At 42.6% G+C, this 22,077-nt stretch overlaps 1 protein-coding gene across 1 annotated transcript; it reads left to right on the top strand.

The window, feature by feature from the left end:
• Positions 1 to 2,059: 2,059 nt before the first annotated feature.
• Positions 2,060 to 21,232, top strand: LOC108164710 (protein Exd1 homolog). Its single transcript, XM_033386913.1, has 4 exons — positions 2,060 to 2,213; positions 2,309 to 2,867; positions 2,928 to 3,044; positions 20,705 to 21,232. The coding sequence occupies exons 2-4, from the start codon at positions 2,460 to 2,462 to the stop codon at positions 20,891 to 20,893; spliced, it is 714 nt and encodes a 237-aa protein (XP_033242804.1). The 5' UTR covers positions 2,060 to 2,213; positions 2,309 to 2,459; the 3' UTR covers positions 20,894 to 21,232.
• Positions 21,233 to 22,077: the final 845 nt, after the last annotated feature.

Here is a 22,077-nt window from a genome sequence, read left to right on the forward strand (position 1 = left end):
GAGGGTCCCCGGGACGGAGGTCTGGACTTATCCCTCCAGATCACACTCCAGTTTGATTATGGCAGAAGAATTGTCTATTTGGGTCTCCAAGGTGCGACGTACAGTTTCATTCTTTTTTGGCATTCGCATCAGAAAGCAGTATCTGTACCCGACAATCTGCAAAGACCAACTTCATAGCTCAGCGTTTCATTATATGTCACTTAATATATATATTTTAATAGAATATATACGTATCTGGGCATTTCCGTGAAAATGAAAACTAAGGCCAAAAACTTAAGGGACAATAAAAATACATTTTCATATCATTTTGTCCCGATACTATTTTTTTTTTATTGATTGAAACTGAACTAGTTTAACCAATTGGCATATAATTGCATTAACGCTGATCTGAAAGTCTATTAGCAGAAGATCAATTTTCTGGATAGAAACCTTCATTAATGCCCTTTTCAAATAAATTAATTGCTTTAGAATTTTCTGTTCCGTTTGGAAGATTTTTAGATTTTACCAGATTAAGCCTAAGTCGACTTCTAGTTCTCGTACGTTCGCGACCACATGTTTATTGCTATCAATATGAAAATTTAAAATTGGATGAGCCCCATCTTTTGTACTAAACATAGAGCTATCAAAATGCTATCGAATGCATTAATGCATAATGCATAAATGATATTACAATTTTAACTCCATATTCATATACCGAGAAGTAATCTATGAAAACTAAAACGAATCATTTGTTACGTGGATGTTACGCTACCCAGAAAAATCACTTTTGCAACTTTGTTGCAACGATGTTTTGGATCCAGACTTCTGTGATATGTCACTGCTACAAGAATATTTCAAAACTTCGCCCCGCCCCCTTCCGCCCCCACAAAAGACGAAAATCTGTTGCATCCACAATATTGCACATTCGAGAAAACTAAAAACGCAGAGTCATAGATAATGACCATATCTATCAGATTGCTGAATCTGGATCAGATCAGATAATTTTTATAGCCAATAGGAACAAATCAACTTGCAGTGGCTACGCAGCGCCCGACGTCACGCTCAGACTGATTTTCTGTCTCTCTCGCACGCACTCTTTGTCATGTCGTTTAATATTAGCGGCGTCTGCCGGAGGAGAGCCATACTGACTTAGTATCGGGTAACTCACAACGTTCCACCTCGTTTCGTCTTTCGTTCACCGTTGTCGTTATATTTATGGGCTGGCCTCTTCGCAAAGTTTTAGCCTATTTAAGGCTAGATCTAGCTTTTTTGAAAGCGGATATGCTTAAAAATTATGCAAATTCTTATAGCCTTAAATCTAGCCTTTTTTTAATTTTACTTGTCCCTTGTACTTAGTCCCTTGGGAAAGTACAGATGACACTATAAAGTTTTGGTCAGAAGTACATACTGACTTATAAAGATGCTGGCAAAAACAAACCTTTTGAAGAAATCGCTTTATTTGCCATTGTAATTTTAAGTCTTCCGTGGTCAAATGCTGTGATTGAACGGGTATTCAGTCTAATGAATATCGTTAAGACAAAACTTGGGATTCGAGTGATAGCGAATGAGATGAAATAAGGACACAATTATAATATCTATATATCTATGTATGTATGTGCTGTTTTATTTGTAGCCTATTTTTTAGTCTGTTTTTTTTATAATTTGTTGCATGTTCAAGCTTGTATTTTAGGTGTACATATACATATACATGTACATAATAGTGTAACCGTAGGGCATGCACACCTGGTCACACTCTTGCGCTAGCAAAATATATGGCACGTTTTGCTAGCAAAACTGTTTCCAGATCTAAATACTGCGCTTAAGGTACGACGCCAAAAAGTTAACTTTTCTATTTATTAGTTTTCAACAAATTTATGTATAATTTGATTTCAAAGTAAGGCTATTTAGCTGATTTTTACATGAATTCTACACCTACCAAGGCGGCTCCCTCTGTTGGTGGTCCATGCAAAATACCGACTCGATATATCGATTAAACGGTGACTGAATTTCCTAATGCGTTTGACTCTGCGGTTAGTTCTGTGTGCGGTATCTTTTGGCCATCAAAGTTTGGTCACTCTTCGCTCCATATTTACTTCTTTGTACACAAAGTGTTTAATCTTTTGCTATAAAAACATTATCATACAACTATAAAGGACTAACTCGTAACCAATACTAATAGATGTCATAGACAAACGCCTAGTAACTTATTTTTTCACCTATAATATCAATCTTTGGTAAGCATGGAAAAATAATTTTTCTTACACTTCAGCAATAGAAATGCACGTTTTTGACTTCAAACACTCCATACAACTTTCCTTATTATTCCTAGAAAAAAATGGCGGATAGCGATGATGATAGTGTAGCGTCCTTTAAGACGGCTGAGGAGATCAGCCCGTCGCGTGGGAAAACAATTTTTCCTCTAATGAGCCACGAGTTGAGCTCGCTGGAAAGGAAGCTTAATCGAATCGTATACATACAGCATGCAGGCAGACGCGGCTTATCACAAAGCACTTAACGATATGCGAGATCAGTTGAGCATATCAGTGATTGCGGAGCCTAGTTTATATGGACGCCACAGACCCGTAGCGGTGCTAGTGGTGGCCACGGCCAATCAGACATATGTGTTCGATATCCAGGCACTGGGCGCCTTTTTTCCCGAGTTGAAAAAGCTGCTGGAGGCTAAATATCCGAGAAAAGTGGTGCACTATAGTCATCGTATTACCGATCAGCTGTTCTATAAGCACCAAATTAAACTGACTGGATTGAGCGACACATTTGTGGCTCTGTGCGTAGCCCGGCAAGATAAAAGTGCCTGCTCATTGCCAGAAGCGATTTCGTCAGTGCTTAATATTCCTCTAAGGGAACTGCTCTGCGACGAGGTCACCGGGGTAAGTGCCATACCAAAAGTGAAATTAGTTATCCGTTGATTATCCGATTCCTCACTGCAGGTAAGTGAGTCTCGCCAACTTTTCACAGCACGCCCGTTGAGCGGGGACCAGTTTCGTTTTCTGGCCAGGATGGCCATACTGCAGCACCAAATGCACGACCGGCTGACCTTTGGCCACATTTATGGGTCCCAAAAGTCGATTTGGCTTCCAATACATCGATGCGTACTACAATTCAGCCGTAGGCTCTCTGCCGGTGGCCTATGAAAGTGATCATGCAGAAATATAAGCAATTAATCAAATTTTCATTGAAGAAATAGAATCCCTGAACTGAAAAAGAGAAAGAAGCGACCTGAATTTCAGCATTAAGAAATACATCCATGAAATACATGTAAAATAGTTATCATACCTTCCGAACATAGATCTAATTTGATTTATTGATCTAATTTGACCGTTGAATGAAATCATTAATACAATACAACTGCCATAGGCAGTTACGAATTATCATTAGTTTCACACAATTTCTTTTGTTTCCTTAATAGTTGTATTATTATAGTACATTAAAATAATTATTAATAATAAATAAAACAAGGCATCCGCAATGATCAGGCCATCGTCAAAACGGGAATCAGGAAGACTTTTGAAGGCGATTTCAGAGAAGATTGATACTGAGGAATCCATTGATGATGATTCGACTGGAAAATTTGAGTGACATGTACTCATGGAACTTTAGAACCAAGATAACAAATAGTTACTGGAAGCTATTCGGCTACTTCTAAGAGAAGCGGAAATCGACTTGAAGATGTGAATAGACCTGGTGAAAGATGACTTACATATAATTTCTCAGAATATAAGTACAACATGTAACTTCTAAAGTATGCTACTGCCCGTGTTCCATTACACTTCATAAAGTCAGTAGGTAGAAAGGAGATAAACGCAGTGCAAAAATAAATTAAAGTATAGAAATTAAATCGAGCCTTTTGCTAACAGAGCTCTGTTACCTCTACAGAGGTACCAAAAGACAGAGAGAGAGAGAGAGAGCATAAGGCTGTCATCTGCTCCATACAGTATATGCGAGGGTGGTCTGATAGGTACATAGCCTCACCGTTCTTCATCATTCTTTTAGACGGCTACTGCTAAAATTTTAGCCGAATCAAACTCATAGTTTTTTTTTTTACCACGTGTGGAAGCGGGCTTGTCTGCTGATTTTATAAAAATGGAAAAATAGCAATATCGGTCGGTGTTTCGATACTTATTTTTGGAAATCGCGCAGCGAAATCAAAGAAAGCTGGGATGCTGTGTACGGTGACTCTTCTCCTTCGATGGCGACCGTCAAAAATTAGTTTAGCGAGTTTAGCGATGAGCCTCGTCCAGGGGCCCCGAAAATGGCTACCACGGAGGAAAACGTAACAAAAATCCACGATCTCGTATTGGCAGATCGCCGATCTCAAGGCATCTCAAAAGAACGCGTGGGTCATATCCTGCATGAAATTTTGGACATGAGAAAGCTGGGCAAAACGATCAGAGCGTTCTACTGTACCAAATAATATACCGACAAATCGGCCCCATTTGGCGAAGAAAAAATAACTCTTCCACCATGACAACGCACCATCTCACACCTCCGCTATCGCCATGGCCGAATCGGTCGAATTGCATTACTAACTGCTGCCCCATCCACCGTTGTATCCAGATTTGGCCCCGTATGACTTTTTTTATTTCCTGACAAGTCACTCGCCGGACAGAAATTTGATTCGACTGAGGAGGTCATCGCCGGAACGGAGGCCTACTTTGCAGACCTCGAGAAAACTTATGGGTTAAAGGAGTTGGAACATAGCTGGGTCAAATGTATCGACCTAAACGAAGACTATGTTGAGAAATAAATCGCCACTTTTCCAAAATTTTCGTTTTTCTTTTGACCCCCTTCGTACGTAAGGGAGATCTCCGAAGACTCCTGTTTTGCCTGCTAAAATTGAAAACAGGTTTTTCTATGGTCGTTGAGTTTAGGGGAAGATTTAATGCAGAGTGGCACCACTTTCGTCCTTCTAGTAAAGCAGCTGGGATTCCTGATAGGGCAACTGGTACTGAAATTCCGAGAGAGCGAGATGAAAAAGTGCATGGTCCTCACCACAGTGGAGGACGTCAAATATTAACTAATTCCTCTTGATAAGCGTCGGTATATTATTTTTTACGAAATGGTGAGTTAAGGGCTTGAACAGAGGGTCCCCGGGACGGAGGTCTGGACTTATCCCTCCAGATCACACTCCAGTTTGATTATGGCAGAAGAATTGTCTATTTGGGTCTCCAAGGTGCGACGTACAGTTTCATTCTTTTTTGGCATTCGCATCAGAAAGCAGTATCTGTACCCGACAATCTGCAAAGACCAACTTCATAGCTCAGCGTTTCATTATATGTCACTTAATATATATATTTTAATAGAATATATACGTATCTGGGCATTTCCGTGAAAATGAAAACTAAGGCCAAAAACTTAAGGGACAATAAAAATACATTTTCATATCATTTTGTCCCGATACTATTTTTTTTTTATTGATTGAAACTGAACTAGTTTAACCAATTGGCATATAATTGCATTAACGCTGATCTGAAAGTCTATTAGCAGAAGATCAATTTTCTGGATAGAAACCTTCATTAATGCCCTTTTCAAATAAATTAATTGCTTTAGAATTTTCTGTTCCGTTTGGAAGATTTTTAGATTTTACCAGATTAAGCCTAAGTCGACTTCTAGTTCTCGTACGTTCGCGACCACATGTTTATTGCTATCAATATGAAAATTTAAAATTGGATGAGCCCCATCTTTTGTACTAAACATAGAGCTATTAAAATGCTATCGAATGCATTAATGCATAATGCATAAATGCTATTAAAATTTTAACTCCATATTCATATACCGAGAAGTAATCTATGAAAACTAAAACGAATCATTTGTTACGTGGATGTTACGCTACCCAGAAAAATCACTTTTGCAACTTTCCCGAGTTTCAAAAATCTAAATTTGGAAAAAAAACCCTTGGAAATAATCAATTTTTAACGCTTAATAATTTTCAGACGGTAGGCTGAAACTTTAAAGTGTTTTGGTCTGATTTATAGTTGCATTTATCAGCTTTTCAGAATTGCAAAGTTCAGTAAAACCAAAAGTAAGTAAAAACCACAGCATCAAAAAAAACGAGGTGGAACAGTGAGTTGCTGCGGACACCGCAACTCTACATTTATACCCGATACTAAGTCAGTATGGCTCTCCTCCGGCAGACGCCGCTAATATTAAAAGACATGACAAAGAGTGCGTGCGAGAGAGACAGAAAATCAGTCTGAGCGTGACGTCGGGCGCTGCGTAGCCACTGCAAGTTGATTTGTTCCTATTGGCTATAAAAATTATCTGATCTGATCCAGATTCAGCAATCTGATAGATATGGTCATTATCTATGACTCTGCGTTTTTAGTTTTCTCGAATGTGCAATATTGTGGATGCCAAAGATTTTCGTCCTTTGTGGGGGCGGAAGTGGGCGGGGCGAAGTTTTGAAATATTCTTGTAGCAGTGACATATCACAGAAGTCTGGATCCAAAACATCGTTGCTCTCGCTCTTATAGTCTTTGAGCACTAGGCGCTGAAGGGGACGGGCAGACGGACAGACAGACATGGCTCAATCGACTCGGCTATTGATGCTGATCAAGAATATATATACTTTATGGGGTCGGAAACGATTCCTTCTGGACGTTACACACATCCACTTTTACCACAAATCTAATATACCCCAATACTCATTTTGAGTATCGGGTATAAAAATAATGATTAGCAAACCGACTTTATCTGATAGTTTTGGAGCTTTCACATTTTACCACATTTATTTTCCTTGGAATACCGTTTGTTTTTTTATACCCTATATGTTTTAGAATGTAAAATCTCAACCAGATCGTATAATTATTATAGCCAGAATCAAGAAAACAATTTCATTCTTTCTCGCTCTGTCTCTCTCTAACACACAGGTTTCGTGGTCGGTTTTGCCAATTGCAAAATATGAGTTCAAGGATCTCAGAACCTATAAGAGCCAGAGCAACCAAATTTGGTATCCACACTCCTGTGATATCGGACCTTGACCGTTTCGTGTCCAAATTTCGCCACACCCTCTTCCGCCCCCGCAAAGGACGAAAATCTGGGGCATCCACAAATCTCAGCGACTATTAAAGCTAGAGTAACCAAATTTGGTATCCGCACTTCTGTTAGATCTCACTATAAAACGTATGTCTCAGAATTTCGCCCCACCCCCTTCCGCCCCCACAAAAGACGAAAATCTGTTGCATCCACAATATTGCACATTCGAGAAAACTAAAAACGCAGAATCATAGATAATGACCATATCTATCAGATTGCTGAATCTGGATCAGATCGGATCATTTTTGTAGCCAAAAGCAAGAAATCAATTTTCAGTGGCTACGCAGCGCCCGACGTCACGCTCAGACTGATTTTCTGTCTCTCTCGCACGCACTCTTTGTCGTGTGGTTCAATATTAGCGGCGTCTGCCGCAGGAGAGCCATACTGACTTAGTATCGGGTATAACTGTAGAGTTGCGGTGTCCGCAGCAACTCACAACGTTCCACCTCGTTTCGTCTTTCGTTCACCGTTGTCGTTATATTTATGGGCTGGCCTCTTCGCAAAGTTTTAGCCTATTTAAGGCTAGATCTAGCTTTTTTGAAAGCGGATATGCTTAAAAATTATGCAAATTCTTATAGCCTTAAATCTAGCCTTTTTTTAATTTTACTTGTCCCTTGTACTTAGTCCCTTGGGAAAGTACAGATGACACTATAAAGTTTTGGTCAGAAGTACATACTGACTTATAAAGATGCTGGCAAAAACAAACCTTTTGAAGAAATCGCTTTATTTGCCATTGTAATTTTAAGTCTTCCGTGGTCAAATGCTGTGATTGAACGGGTATTCAGTCTAATGAATATCGTTAAGACAAAACTTGGGATTCGAGTGATAGCGAATGAGATGAAATAAGGACACAATTATAATATCTATATATCTATGTATGTATGTGCTGTTTTATTTGTAGCCTATTTTTTAGTCTGTTTTTTTTTATAATTTGTTGCATGTTCAAGCTTGTATTTTAGGTGTACATATACATATACATGTACATAATAGTGTAACCGTAGGGCATGCACACCTGGTCACACTCTTGCGCTAGCAAAATATATGGCACGTTTTGCTAGCAAAACTGTTTCCAGATCTAAATACTGCGCTTAAGATACGACGCCCAAAAGTTAACTTTTCTATTTATTAGTTTTCAACAAATTTATGTATAATTTGATTTCAAAGTAAGGCTATTTAGCTGATTTTTACATGCATTCTACACCTACCAAGGCGGCTCCATCTGTTGGTGGTCCATGCAAAATACCGACTCGATATATCGATTAAACGGTGACTGAATTTCCTAATGCGTTTGACTCTGCGGTTAGTTCTGTGTGCGGTATCTTTTGGCCATCAAAGTTTGGTCACTCTTCGCGCCATATTTACTTCTTTGTACACAAAGTGTTTAATCTTTTGCTATAAAAACATTATCATACAACTATAAAGGACTAACTCGTAACCAATACTAATAGATGTCATAGACAAACGCCTAGTAACTTATTTTTTCACCTATAATATCAATCTTTGGTAAGCATGGAAAAATAATTTTTCTTACACTTCAGCAATAGAAATGCACGTTTTTGACTTCAAACACTCCATACAACTTTCCTTATTATTCCTAGAAAAAAATGGCGGATAGCGATGATGATAGTGTAGCGTCCTTTAAGACGGCTGAGGAGATCAGCCTGTCGCGTGGGAAAACAATTTTTCCTCTAATGAGCCACGAGTTGAGCTCGCTGGAAAGGAAGCTTAATCGAATCGTATACATACAGCAGGCAGACGCGGCTTATCACAAAGCACTTAACGATATGCGAGATCAGTTGAGCATATCAGTGATTGCGGAGCCTAGTTTATATGGACGCCACAGACCCGTAGCGGTGCTAGTGGTGGCCACGGCCAATCAGACATATGTGTTCGATATCCAGGCACTGGGCGCCTTTTTTCCCGAGTTGAAAAAGCTGTGTAGTTGTCGCTTGTCGGGCGGATAGGAAAGCATATTTGTGTTCTTCGCCTGAAAGTATGCCCGATGGTATTTGTACAATTTATATATTTGTGTACATAATATATATATAAATATATTTATATATATTATATTGTTTATACAAGTATATATCACACCTCACCGAGATACTTATTAATTATTAAGTTTAGTCCCCATAGTTAGTGTATAGTTAGGTTGGCTTAATTTCTTGTTGTGGTGTTACATGTTAAATGTTCCTGGTCGTGTGAGGGCTAGCGCCATCTAGGGTTGACATTAAGAATATGCTTAAAAACGAACAAAAATCTCCCCACCATGTCCATAACCATTCAAGGTGAATGGCGAAGGATCGTGCAAAGGCAGATCCGGAGAACAAAATTTTTGTTGGTCAGTAGATCCGCCCAAATCTTTCTTTCTCCTCGTGGCCGTACAAGCATTCAGTTGCGCGGTGAGAAAAAAAAAATAATAAAAATAAAATTAAACCGCCGTAAATAACCGTGGTGTGAAACCAAAGTGCACTCGATCGGGAAAAAAAGAACCCAAGAAAGCAGATTGGGCTATAATCGAAAACGTGAGTACCGGCCTTCGACAGTGCTAGGAGCCTCGAAGTTAGATTTTCCGACTTTCTCTGTAGTTTCCGCTTGGAGGTGAGCAGCCCCAACACAAAAAAAAAAAAAAACACCTGGAGAAAGAAGGAATTAGCACCTCAACCCCATCCCCCTATTTTCGCAGTGCCAGTTCCAACCGGGTAAATATGTGCATGGAGTAACTGTTAGAAAAAGTAGCCTGATCAGTATTTTCAAATTCCACATTAGAATCGGCACTTAGTTTGGGAATTATCCAAAAGCTGCAGCCCGAGAATTAAGCCCCCACACTACGAACCAGCTGATCCACCAAGTCGCGGGCAGTGAACTTTGGCTGCGCGAGACGAGGACAGCCGTCTGAACGGGCTTAGTGCGGCGAAGTGGCGTAACCGTTTCGCATTCAAAACCGGGCCAAGAAACGGAAACCGGTGCTTGCAGTCAGCGTAGGACCGAAGCCGCTTAAATGTTCCTACCGGGGGGGAAAAAAATAGTGCACCACGTGTGTACATAACCTCCCGGCGACCCCTAGTGGTATAGCCAAACGGTTATTTAAAGTGCAGTGGAGGCCAGCGTTTGTCTTATGTGCACGTTAGTGTCATTATGTAGGCTGAATGAAAACTGTAAGAGATGTGCTCACATACATATGTATACACCGCCCACTGAAAGCCACTGAGGCCAGTCAGATCCCACCGTGACTCGCATTCCCTTGAACCTCGCAGTCCGTTGATATGTCTGTTTTTGTTTAGTTGGATATACTTAGTGTTAATTGTAACAGAAAAAAAAAAAACCAGAAAAAAAAACCCACCAGCACATGGAAAGTTTGAAAATGCATTTGATAAAAGCTTAAAAGTCTGAGCTTAAAAGCGTCCGCTCGTCCGGGTCCCCTCCGCGAGCTTATGCCATGCAGCACGCGCTGTACGATTTTGTTTTTGGTTTGCAGGTAAAAGTTTAATGCACCCACACACAGCCACACGCCCAGCTACGAAAGATCTTTCGCCGCGGGAACACAAACAAAAACTGAGTGAGCTTTATAATATACCAACAACATTAAATTTTATTGCCTCCCAAAATTCCGCGAGCGTGGCAAAAGCTTTGTTCTTTTTTGCTAGAGCTGTTTGTCGGTCGTTGACCTCACCCTTTTAAAGTAGTCACAGCTGATTGGCCTTCTGCCTTTACAATACGCTTGGTAGAACGAATAGTATGTCCAACTACTCCCTGAAGCCGATGTGCTGGGACATGTGTACCTATATTGCGCTATAGTATTATCTTTCTATCTAAGGAAAAATCATTAGTTTATATCGCACTATAAAATATCGTATATGCACTTATAACTATTTACACTTATCGTATTTATTTATCTAAATATTCCCTAGTAATAATAGCTATATCTCTTGTGACGCTTTTCGTTCCTCCTTTTGTCCATTTAGCCTTGTCTTGGAGTTCTCGGTTAGTGTTTCTTTTTTCTTGTAACATGAATATAGTATCTGAATATAGTTTCTAATAAAATGATTGTTAAGATGAATATGTGCTAGACGTTACCGCAGTTGGGGGAACCATGCCGCTCGTGAGCGAAATAGGATGACCAATACCGGACACTCCAGGGATCCTGATATTATTATTGGCTCTTTCAGGATCATGGTAGGGTGGGCGTGGCACGACTCCGTGCCCGCAAAACAGAGATGTCCGCCGCGGTGGTAGATCCCTACTCCTTCTCTGCACTATCTTTGCCCCACTATACTTTCCGTACCCCTAACGATCCTTTCCTTGTCTGTCCCCCTCCCATTACCAAAAAGAGTACGCGAATTTTAATAAAATAATACCAGCAGGAGCGAAGCAACCTAACTGGAGGGTTACCCCAAAGAACCCATCCCCATTTCCGACCAGAGATCAGCCGTGGAAGCGAGCGCGTACTCCTTCTCAGTTAGCCGACCACCAGCTTCATCGTGCGAAGATTCTCTTCGTTACTCGTTACAGTAATGATTATTTTATTTGGCGCCCAACGTGGGGCCGAAAGGCCTGAAGGTCAGGGTTGACGTAATTGTAAACGTTACAAAGCGGATTTACATTAACTTATATGGTTGTGTGTGACCCCAGCCAAACTTGACCCCGAAGCAGAAAAATTGTTGAGAAAGTCCATTACACCTGCGAGCAGTGCATAGTCATGCACTGGCTTAAGACTTTTGTTCCCTGTTTCCCACCCCCCTTCCTTAAAGCCTTCCTTTTTTCCTGGAATTGGATCCTGTGATGGTGAATGCTTATTAGTTTCCGATAACGGTTAGCTCGCATCGGAGTATGATCCATAACCCTTGCTCGATGGTAAGCTGCTCTGGAATCGATAATAGCTTCACCATAGCTTTATTGCCGAGCAGTATATGCCATAGCAGTGAAATCTAGATGGATTCACTGGTATGTGGAAGTTGGCTGGACACAGGGTTATTAGTGGAGTAAATCTACGACCTGCCGCTATACAGAAGCATATTAGTGAATACATTCGCCCGTATCCCTTGGAAATTGACAGGTACCTTGGGTAGCTTTGGTTCAGTTGTCGCCGGAGTCAGCTAGAAGAATCAAAATTATTCTTTTTGTTGCCGCTCAACTCGAATCGGGGTTATTAGGGTGCCTCCGTCTTTTGTTTCTCTCTCTACTTTCTAGTGATTGGTCTATTCGTGCGCCGATTTATACAGCAGGTTATCGCCGGCCGAACGTGGTACCCCTGGTGCGGGTGCGTTTCTCGTGCTACGTTTCCGGCCCGGACCGATAATGGCTGCGAAAAAGGTATAGGTCGTAGCACGCAGAGACTATTACAAACTCCCCGTAACCGCTTCGGTAATGTTTCCTCGATGGGCGGCGACGAACACCGTCGTGATCCTGGTATGGGCACGCGGGCAAGAACGTCGTCCGTCCCTATGTTTAGGCGTTCGCCGCAGACAGGAAGGGGCCTAGAGCTACTACTTGGGTCACGATTGCCGAAGATACCTTTTCTTTATTTCCCCCTTTTTCGCTCTACCACGCATAGTTATTGGCAACCTTTCGGAGGGAAAGGGTTGCATGGTTTCCCCCAAAATCTCTCTATCAAAGATCGTTTTTTTTGCTTTCCCCGTTATTATTGTTTCTTTTTTTGTTAATATTTGTCTGAACTAGATTTATAGGAACGTGCTTAAAGCTAGTTAATATATAGGATAACTTTACAATGCCGGTAGACCGAAGCCCGGATTATAGGATTCAGCCAAAAGAGAGCGAAACCTTTTGCTGTGTATGCACGCAAGAAGTCGAATACCCAGGCCAACTATTAGCTACCAGCTGTAACCATTATTTCCATCACACCTGCTTTAGTGCACGTTCAGGAAATAAGAAAGTCTGTCCAGTGTGCAGAACTGCGCTGAGCAAATCGACCCTTAATTTGGCAGAAGAACTAGAAGCAGCTCAAGCCTCAGGCAGCCAACCAGGGGCAGTTGCAGTGACCAGATCCCGTTCGAAAACACTTAAATCACAGCAAAACCAATTATCCGCTGCCAATATGCAGAGTGGGGTCCGAAGTGTTAGCCAACCCGAAGGGCCTAGTGTGTCCGGTCCAATGGCCGCTCCAGATCGTCCTAGAGGCCAACCGCCAAACTCTGCGGCAGCAGTGGTGTCAGCTTCAGCAGCTCGAACGGGTCTGCCAGCCACGGATGGTAGCTTGCAACAGACCATTGCGGACGCAGTGACAGCCGCACTAGCACAGCACACTCAAATGCTAGCTAACGCGATTGAAGCGGGGTTTCAAAGATTGTCGCTCCAGAATGCAGCTCCAGTTCCAACGGAAAGGGTACACCCAGCCCATAGGCAGTCCTCTCCCGTTAGGTCAAATCAATCCTTTGAGCAACTCTTTAGGTTATCCGCCAGGGAAAACGCAGCATTGCCAAACTCAGCGTCCGAGCGACCGACTAACTTGTCAGCCCCACCCGAGTCGCAGCAATCACATCAGTTGCGCGCGGATCGGATTAGCCAGATAATCGCGAACTGGAAGTTGAGATTCTCAGGGCGCTCCTCTATGTCAATAGATGATTTTTTGTATCGCGTCGAAGCTCTGACCAGCCAGACATTAGATAGCAATTTTGAATTGTTATCTCGCTACGCGAGCAACCTGTTCGAAGGAAGCGCGGGTGAATGGTACTGGAGGTATCATAAAAGCGTACCAAGAGTGCGCTGGATTGATCTCTGTATTGCTCTGAGATCGCAGTTTTCGGACGGCAGAACAGATTTAGAAATCAGAACCGCGATCACCCAGAGGAAGCAGAAAGTCAACGAACCGTTTGACAGTTTTTATGAGGCCATAGTGGCGCTTGCAGACAAGCTCGTGCAGCCGATGACCGAGCAGTCCTTGTTAGAGGTGTTGCGAGCAAATCTGCTCAATGAGATACAACATGAGATTTTATATGTGCCCATACCGAACATTGTGCAGTTGCGACAAGTGGTCCGCAAGCGTGAAAGGTTCATCGAAAATACTGCTAAGCCAATCCCGGCTACTCGACGATTTGTTCCTCGCAATCAGGTGAACGAAATGTCCATCCAGACAGAAGGTCTGGCAGAAGCCGATTCGGAAGAAGCTGACGCTTTTGATATCGACGCGATGACGCTTTCTTGCTGGAATTGCAATAAACAAGGCTATCGGTGGCGAGTGCGAAGCAGAGCGGAAAGTATTCTGTTATGGATGTGGTAAGCGGGACACATATAAACCATCGTGCCGAAAATGTAGCTCGTCAAAAAACGAGTTGGCTCGTGCACCGATATCGAGTGCACGCAAGTTAGTGTCGAAGGCAACGAATACGGAGTAACCGGGGCTACGTCAAGCTCACTCCCCCTACCTCCTGACATGATAACGACCACTATGATACCAGTACAGGACGACGATCAGGAAACGACCCCTGCGCCTAGCAAAACTTGAGACCGTAAGCGTAGGAAGCTGTTCCGCACGCAGAGTAAAAATGCGCGCAGAGCATTATTAGCCTCTGTTATTAGTAATATCACTGACCTACGACCCTACGCCAATGTCACTCTGTTTGGCAAGACGATAAGTGGATTAATGGACACAGGCGCCTCAATCAGCTGCCTTGGGGGTAAATTTGCAGAAGAGTTATCTCGAACAAACCCTGAGGTCAAGCCGATGAAGTCAGCCGTGCGAACCGCAGATGGGAAAAAGCAAGTTATTCTAGGTAGGATCTCCACACTCATTTGCTTTCGTGGAAATTCCAAACGAATATGCCTTTATCTTGTACCATCGTTATCGCAGGAGTTATATCTAGGAATAGACTTTTGGAGAAGCTTTAATCTACTGCCGTTCTTCTTAATGAGCAAAGCGAATAACAACAGTTTGGCGGCTATAAACTTTGACAACCCGATGCAAATACCTTTGTCGGAATTACAGCAGAAGGAACTAGTAGCGATAGTACAGATGTTCCCTTCGTTTGCCGAAAAAGGATTAGGAAAGACAAACTGGCTTACACATGACATAGAAATTTCCGAGACTCGGCCCATAAAACAACGCCACTACGCAGTGTCGCCTGCAGTCGAAAAATGTATATACGAAGAGTTGGACCGAATGTTAGGCCTTGGGGTGATTGAAGAATCAGATAGCCCGTGGTCTTCCCCGGTAGTAATTGTGCGTAAGCCAGGTAAGGTTCGCCTTTGCCTTGATAGCCGGAAAGTTAACGGAGTAACAGTCAAAAATGCTTACCCTATGCCCCTCATTGATGGCATTTTAAGTAGAATTCCAAAAGCGCAGTTCATTTCAAGCATCGATCTTAAAGATGCTTACTGGCAGATTCCGCTTACTCCAAGGGCTCGGGAGAAGACGGCTTTTGCTGTGCCTGGGAGGCCGCTATATCAATTCACGGTGATGCCGTTTGGTTTATGCAATGCCCCACAGACCATGTCCAAACTGATGGATAAAGTTATCCCACCATCTTTGCGAAATGAGATTTTCATTTATCTCGACGACTTATTGGTGATTTCGGAGTCCTTCGAGAAGCACATGTCCGTGTTGAAAGCGCTGGCCGACCGACTGTCTCAAGCTGGACTGACGATAAACGTAGAGAAGAGCAAATTTTGCCTGAAGGAAGTGAAATACCTGGGCCACGTGATAGGGTATGGGATGATACAAACGGATCCCGAAAAAGTTGCTGCTATTCGGGAGTTTCCAGTGCCACGATCGGTGAAGCAAGTGCGACGATTTTTGGGAACCACTGGATGGTACCATAAATTTATTAAAAACTATGCCGGAATTGCTGCCCCAATATCAGATACACTAAAGCAACGTCGATCGTTTGTATGGACCAACGAAGCGCAAAGGGCGTTTGAAAGTTTAAAAGACCAAATGTGCGAGGCACCAGTCCTACATAGCCCCGACTTTACCATTCCATTTGCCATTCATTGCGATGCCAGCCACACCGGAGTTGGCGGCGTGTTAATGCAAACGGATAGCGATGGTAATGACATCCCAATCGCATTCATGTCTCGCAAGCTGAATCAGTGTCAGCGAAACTATTCAGTCACGGAGAAAGAGTGTTTGGCAGCCATAATGTGTGTGAAGAAGTTTCGAGCTTATGTGGAAGGACACGAGTTCTCCATCCATACCGACCATGCATCATTGAAGTGGCTAATGTCACAATCGGACCTAAGTTCTAGATTGGCAAGATGGGCTCTCAAATTGCAGGGGTTCAACTTCAAAATTTTCCACCGCAAAGGTAGCCAAAATGTTGTCCCAGATGCTCTGTCGCGGGTGCACACCGAAGATCTATCGGCATTCAGCTGCGATGGATTGGTAGACCTGCAGTCTGATTGCTTCAAGTCGGCAGAATATTTGGAACTAATTCGAAAAATTAAAGGCAACCAGACACAGATGCCAGACATTAAGGTGATCGATAATCTCATATATCGGCGAGCAGAACACGCGGCTGCTGATCAGATCGCTGACGACCTGTGTTGGAAGCTGTGGGTTCCAACGGAGCTGGTGTCCGATGTACTAAAACAGAGTCACGAACAGTCGCTAGCAGCTCATAGCGGCATTAATAAAACGTTGGAGAGAGTTCGACGTTATTATTATTGGCCAAGTTTAGTAACCGATGTGAGAGCGTTCATAAACAGCTGTTCGGTCTGCAAGTGCACCAAGTACCCGAATCGTTCGTTACGACCCCCATTAGCTCCAGTGAAGGAAACTCAACGAGTGTTTCAGAAGTTGTTTGTGGATTTCCTGGGTCCGTATCCACGAAGCAAATCCGGAAATATCGGTATCTTCGTTGTTTTGGACCATCTTTCAAAATATCCGTTTTTAAAACCCGTAAAGAAATTTACAGCGGAGGCGATAACTCGATTCATGGAAGAGGACCTATTCCATTGCTTCGGGGTACCCGAAGTGGTTGTGTCCGACAATGGAGTACAATTTAAGTCCCATCACTTCAATTCGCTGTTGAAAAAGTACAATGTGCAGCATTTTTATACGGCTGTGTACGCACCTCAAGCCAACGCATCGGAACGCGTTAACAGATCCGTTATTGCCGCCATTAAAGCTTACATCAAGCCAGATCAAACTAATTGGGATGAGCAGCTTAGTTCTATTAGTTGTGCCTTACGATCTAGTCTGCATTCAGCCCTAAACGACAGCCCCTATCGGGTTGCATTTGGACAGCACATGATCACCAATGGAGACACCTATCAGCTCTTACGAAATTTGCAGGTTTTAGAAGATCGTACCGTGAGTTTTGGTCGGGAAGATTCGTTTGATGTGATTCGAAAAACAGCCCAACGAACAATACAAAAACAACACCAACGAAACGAACAGCAGTACAACCTTCGAAGTCGTGAAGTGGCGTTCAAAGTTGGCCAGGAGGTCTACAGACGCAACTTTCAGCAGAGCAATTTCGTTAAAGGTTTCAGCGCAAAACTAGCTCCTACTTTTGTAAAAGCTAGAATAAAACGTAGGCTTGGTCACAGTTATTACGAGTTGGAAGATCCCCAAGGTAGACTTATCGGAAAATACCACGCTAAAGACATAAAGCAGTGACCATCCTAATACAGGTTAACGGTTTTCCTCCAAGCGTCTATCACCCTTTGATGTGATTAACACCAAAGTGTGATCTTGGCCGGGGGGATTTGTAGTGGTCGCTTGTCGGGCGGATAGGAAAGCATATTTGTGTTCTTCGCCTGAAAGTATGCCCGATGGTATTTGTACAATTTATATATTTGTGTACATAATATATATATAAATATATTTATATATATTATATTGTTTATACAAGTATATATCACACCTCACCGAGATACTTATTAATTATTAAGTTTAGTCCCCATAGTTAGTGTATAGTTAGGTTGGCTTAATTTCTTGTTGTGGTGTTACATGTTAAATGTTCCTGGTCGTGTGAGGGCTAGCGCCATCTAGGGTTGACATTAAGAATATGCTTAAAAACGAACAAAAATCTCCCCACCATGTCCATAACCATTCAAGGTGAATGGCGAAGGATCGTGCAAAGGCAGATCCGGAGAACAAAATTTTTGTTGGTCAGTAGATCCGCCCAAATCTTTCTTTCTCCTCGTGGCCGTACAAGCATTCAGTTGCGCGGTGAGAAAAAAAAAATAATAAAAATAAAATTAAACCGCCGTAAATAACCGTGGTGTGAAACCAAAGTGCACTCGATCGGGAAAAAAAGAACCCAAGAAAGCAGATTGGGCTATAATCGAAAACGTGAGTACCGGCCTTCGACAGTGCTAGGAGCCTCGAAGTTAGATTTTCCGACTTTCTCTGTAGTTTCCGCTTGGAGGTGAGCAGCCCCAACACAAAAAAAAAAAAAAACACCTGGAGAAAGAAGGAATTAGCACCTCAACCCCATCCCCCTATTTTCGCAGTGCCAGTTCCAACCGGGTAAATATGTGCATGGAGTAACTGTTAGAAAAAGTAGCCTGATCAGTATTTTCAAATTCCACATTAGAATCGGCACTTAGTTTGGGAATTATCCAAAAGCTGCAGCCCGAGCTTTAAGCCCCCACACTACGAACCAGCTGATCCACCAAGTCGCGGGCAGTGAACTTTGGCTGCGCGAGACGAGGACAGCCGTCTGAACGGGCTTAGTGCGGCGAAGTGGCGTAACCGTTTCGCATTCAAAACCGGGCCAAGAAACGGAAACCGGTGCTTGCAGTCAGCGTAGGACCGAAGCCGCTTAAATGTTCCTACCGGGGGGAAAAAAATAGTGCACCACGTGTGTACATAACCTCCCGGCGACCCCTAGTGGTATCGCCTCTCTTGTTCTTCTCGTGATTCGGCCTTACTGTTCCAAACGGTTATTTAAAGTGCAGTGGAGGCCAGCGTTTGTCTTATGTGCACGTTAGTGTCATTATGTAGGCTGAATGAAAACTGTAAGAGATGTGCTCACATACATATGTATACACCGCCCACTGAAAGCCACTGAGGCCAGTAAGATCCCACCGTGACTCGCATTCCCTTGAACCTCGCAGTCCGTTGATATGTCTGTTTTTGTTTAGTTGGATATACTTAGTGTTAATTGTAACAGAAAAAAAAAAAACCAGAAAAAAAAACCCACCAACACATGGAAAGTTTGAAAATGCATTTGATAAAAGCTTAAAAGTTTGAGCTTAAAAGCGTCCGCTCGTCCGGGTCCCCTCCGCGAGCTTATGCCATGCAGCACGCGCTGTACGATTTTGTTTTTGGTTTGCAGGTAAAAGTTTAATGCACCCACACACAGCCACACGCCCAGCTACGAAAGATCTTTCGCCGCGGGAACACAAACAAAAACTGAGTGAGCTTTATAATATACCAACAACATTAAATTTTATTGCCTCCCAAAATTCCGCGAGCGTGGCAAAAGCTTTGTTCTTTTTTGCTAGAGCTGTTTGTCGGTCGTTGACCTCACCCTTTTAAAGTAGTCACAGCTGATTGGCCTTCTGCCTTTACAATACGCTTGGTAGAACGAATAGTATGTCCAACTACTCCCTGAAGCCGATGTGCTGGGACATGTGTACCTATATTGCGCTATAGTATTATCTTTCTATCTAAGGAAAAATCATTAGTTTATATCGCACTATAAAATATCGTATATGCACTTATAACTATTTACACTTATCGTATTTATTTATCTAAATATTCCCTAGTAATAATAGCTATATCTCTTGTGACGCTTTTCGTTCCTCCTTTTGTCCATTTAGCCTTGTCTTGGAGTTCTCGGTTAGTGTTTCTTTTTTCTTGTAACATGAATATAGTATCTGAATATAGTTTCTAATAAAATGATTGTTAAGATGAATATGTGCTAGACGTTACCGCAGTTGGGGGAACCATGCCGCTCGTGAGCGAAATAGGATGACCAATACCGGACACTCCAGGGATCCTGATATTATTATTGGCTCTTTCAGGATCATGGTAGGGTGGGCGTGGCACGACTCCGTGCCCGCAAAACAGAGATGTCCGCCGCGGTGGTAGATCCCTACTCCTTCTCTGCACTATCTTTGCCCCACTATACTTTCCGTACCCCTAACGATCCTTTCCTTGTCTGTCCCCCTCCCATTACCAAAAAGAGTACGCGAATTTTAATAAAATAATACCAGCAGGAGCGAAGCAACCTAACTGGAGGGTTACCCCAAAGAACCCATCCCCATTTCCGACCAGAGATCAGCCGTGGAAGCGAGCGCGTACTCCTTCTCAGTTAGCCGACCACCAGCTTCATCGTGCGAAGATTCTCTTCGTTACTCGTTACAGCTGCTGGAGGCTAAATATCCGAGAAAAGTGGTGCACTATAGTCATCGTATTACCGATCAGCTGTTCTATAAGCACCAAATTAAACTGACTGGATTGAGCGACACATTTGTGGCTCTGTGCGTAGCCCGGCAAGATAAAAGTGCCTGCTCATTGCCAGAAGCGATTTCGTCAGTGCTTAATATTCCTCTAAGGGAACTGCTCTGCGACGAGGTCACCGGGGTAAGTGCCATACCAAAAGTGAAATTAGTTATCCGTTAATTATCCGATTCCTCACTGCAGGTAAGTGAGTCTCGCCAACTTTTCACAGCACGCCCGTTGAGCGGGGACCAGTTTCGTTTTCTGGCCAGGATGGCCATACTGCAGCACCAAATGCACGACCGGCTGACCTTTGGCCACATTTGTGCAGGGATGCAACGCATGTCTGCTACATTTAGTCAAAGCTTCTGCCGTTTCCGAAATGGGTACGATGTGGCACCTTATATGGGTCCCAAAAGTCGATTTGGCTTCCAATACATCGATGCGTATTACAATTCAGCCGTAGGCTCTCTGCCGGTGGCCTATGAAAGTGATCATGCAGAAATATAAGCAATTAATCAAATTTTCATTGAAGAAATAGAATCCCTGAACTGAAAAAGAGAAAGAAGCGACCTGAATTTCAGCATTAAGAAATACATCCATGAAATACATGTAAAATAGTTATCATACCTTCCGAACATAGATCTAATTTGATTTATTGATCTAATTTGACCGTTGAATGAAATCATTAATACAATACAACTGCCATAGGCAGTTACGAATTATCATTAGTTTCACACAATTTCTTTAGTTTCCTTAATAGTTGTATTATTATAGTACATTAAAATAATTATTAATAATAAATAAAACAAGGCATCCGCAATGATCAGGCCATCGTCAAAACGGGAATCAGGAAGACTTTTGAAGGCGATTTCAGAGAAGATTGATACTGAGGAATCCATTCGCTAACTTTTTCCAAACAACGTACTCGTCTCATATTTACAACGCATCCACTCCGTATCCGTACCAGCTACCTCAAGCTAACAGTATTTTTCTGCCCTTTTTCGAGGAAAGCGTTGTTCTTGAAGGTTTGTCATCTATGGACATATCGTTTTCTGCGGGTCCAGATAAGGTACCAAGTTGCATCTTAAAACACTGTGCCCAGTCCCTTTGCAAGCCCTTGACCTTTCTCTTCAACCTCTCCTTGGAACAGTCTTGTCTCCCAGTAATTTGGAATGAGTCCTACATCATTCCGCTTCACAAAAAAGGTTCAAGATCAAACATTGAAAACTATCGTGGTATCGCAAAGCTTTCCGCCATCCCGAAGCTTCTTGAGTTCCTGGTCACCCGGCAACTGCAACATCTTTGTTGCAGCTTGATATCTCCGTCGCAACACGGTTTTTTCAGACATCGTTCAACATCGACTAACCTTCTTGAGTTTTCTAACCTAATCCACCGTGGTTTTCAAATTGGTTTGCAGACGGATGTAGTTTTTACGGACTTCAGCAAGGCATTCGATTCTGTGAACCATGCTCTGCTTATTCAAAAGCTCTCCTTATTAGGGTTCCCAACGAATCTTTTAGATTGGATTTTGTCCTATCTCTCTAACCGTACTCAACGTGTTTTGTTTTCTAACGTGTTGTCAAATACTGTTAATGTTACTTCAGGTGTGCCACAGGGAAGTCATCTGGGCCCGCTTCTGTTTATTTTATTTGTGAACGACCTTCCTCAAGTTATAACATACTCTACTACAC

This window comes from Drosophila miranda, chromosome XR (assembly GCF_003369915.1).
Source record: "Drosophila miranda strain MSH22 chromosome XR, D.miranda_PacBio2.1, whole genome shotgun sequence".
NCBI classification, from domain to species: Eukaryota; Metazoa; Arthropoda; class Insecta; order Diptera; family Drosophilidae; genus Drosophila; species Drosophila miranda.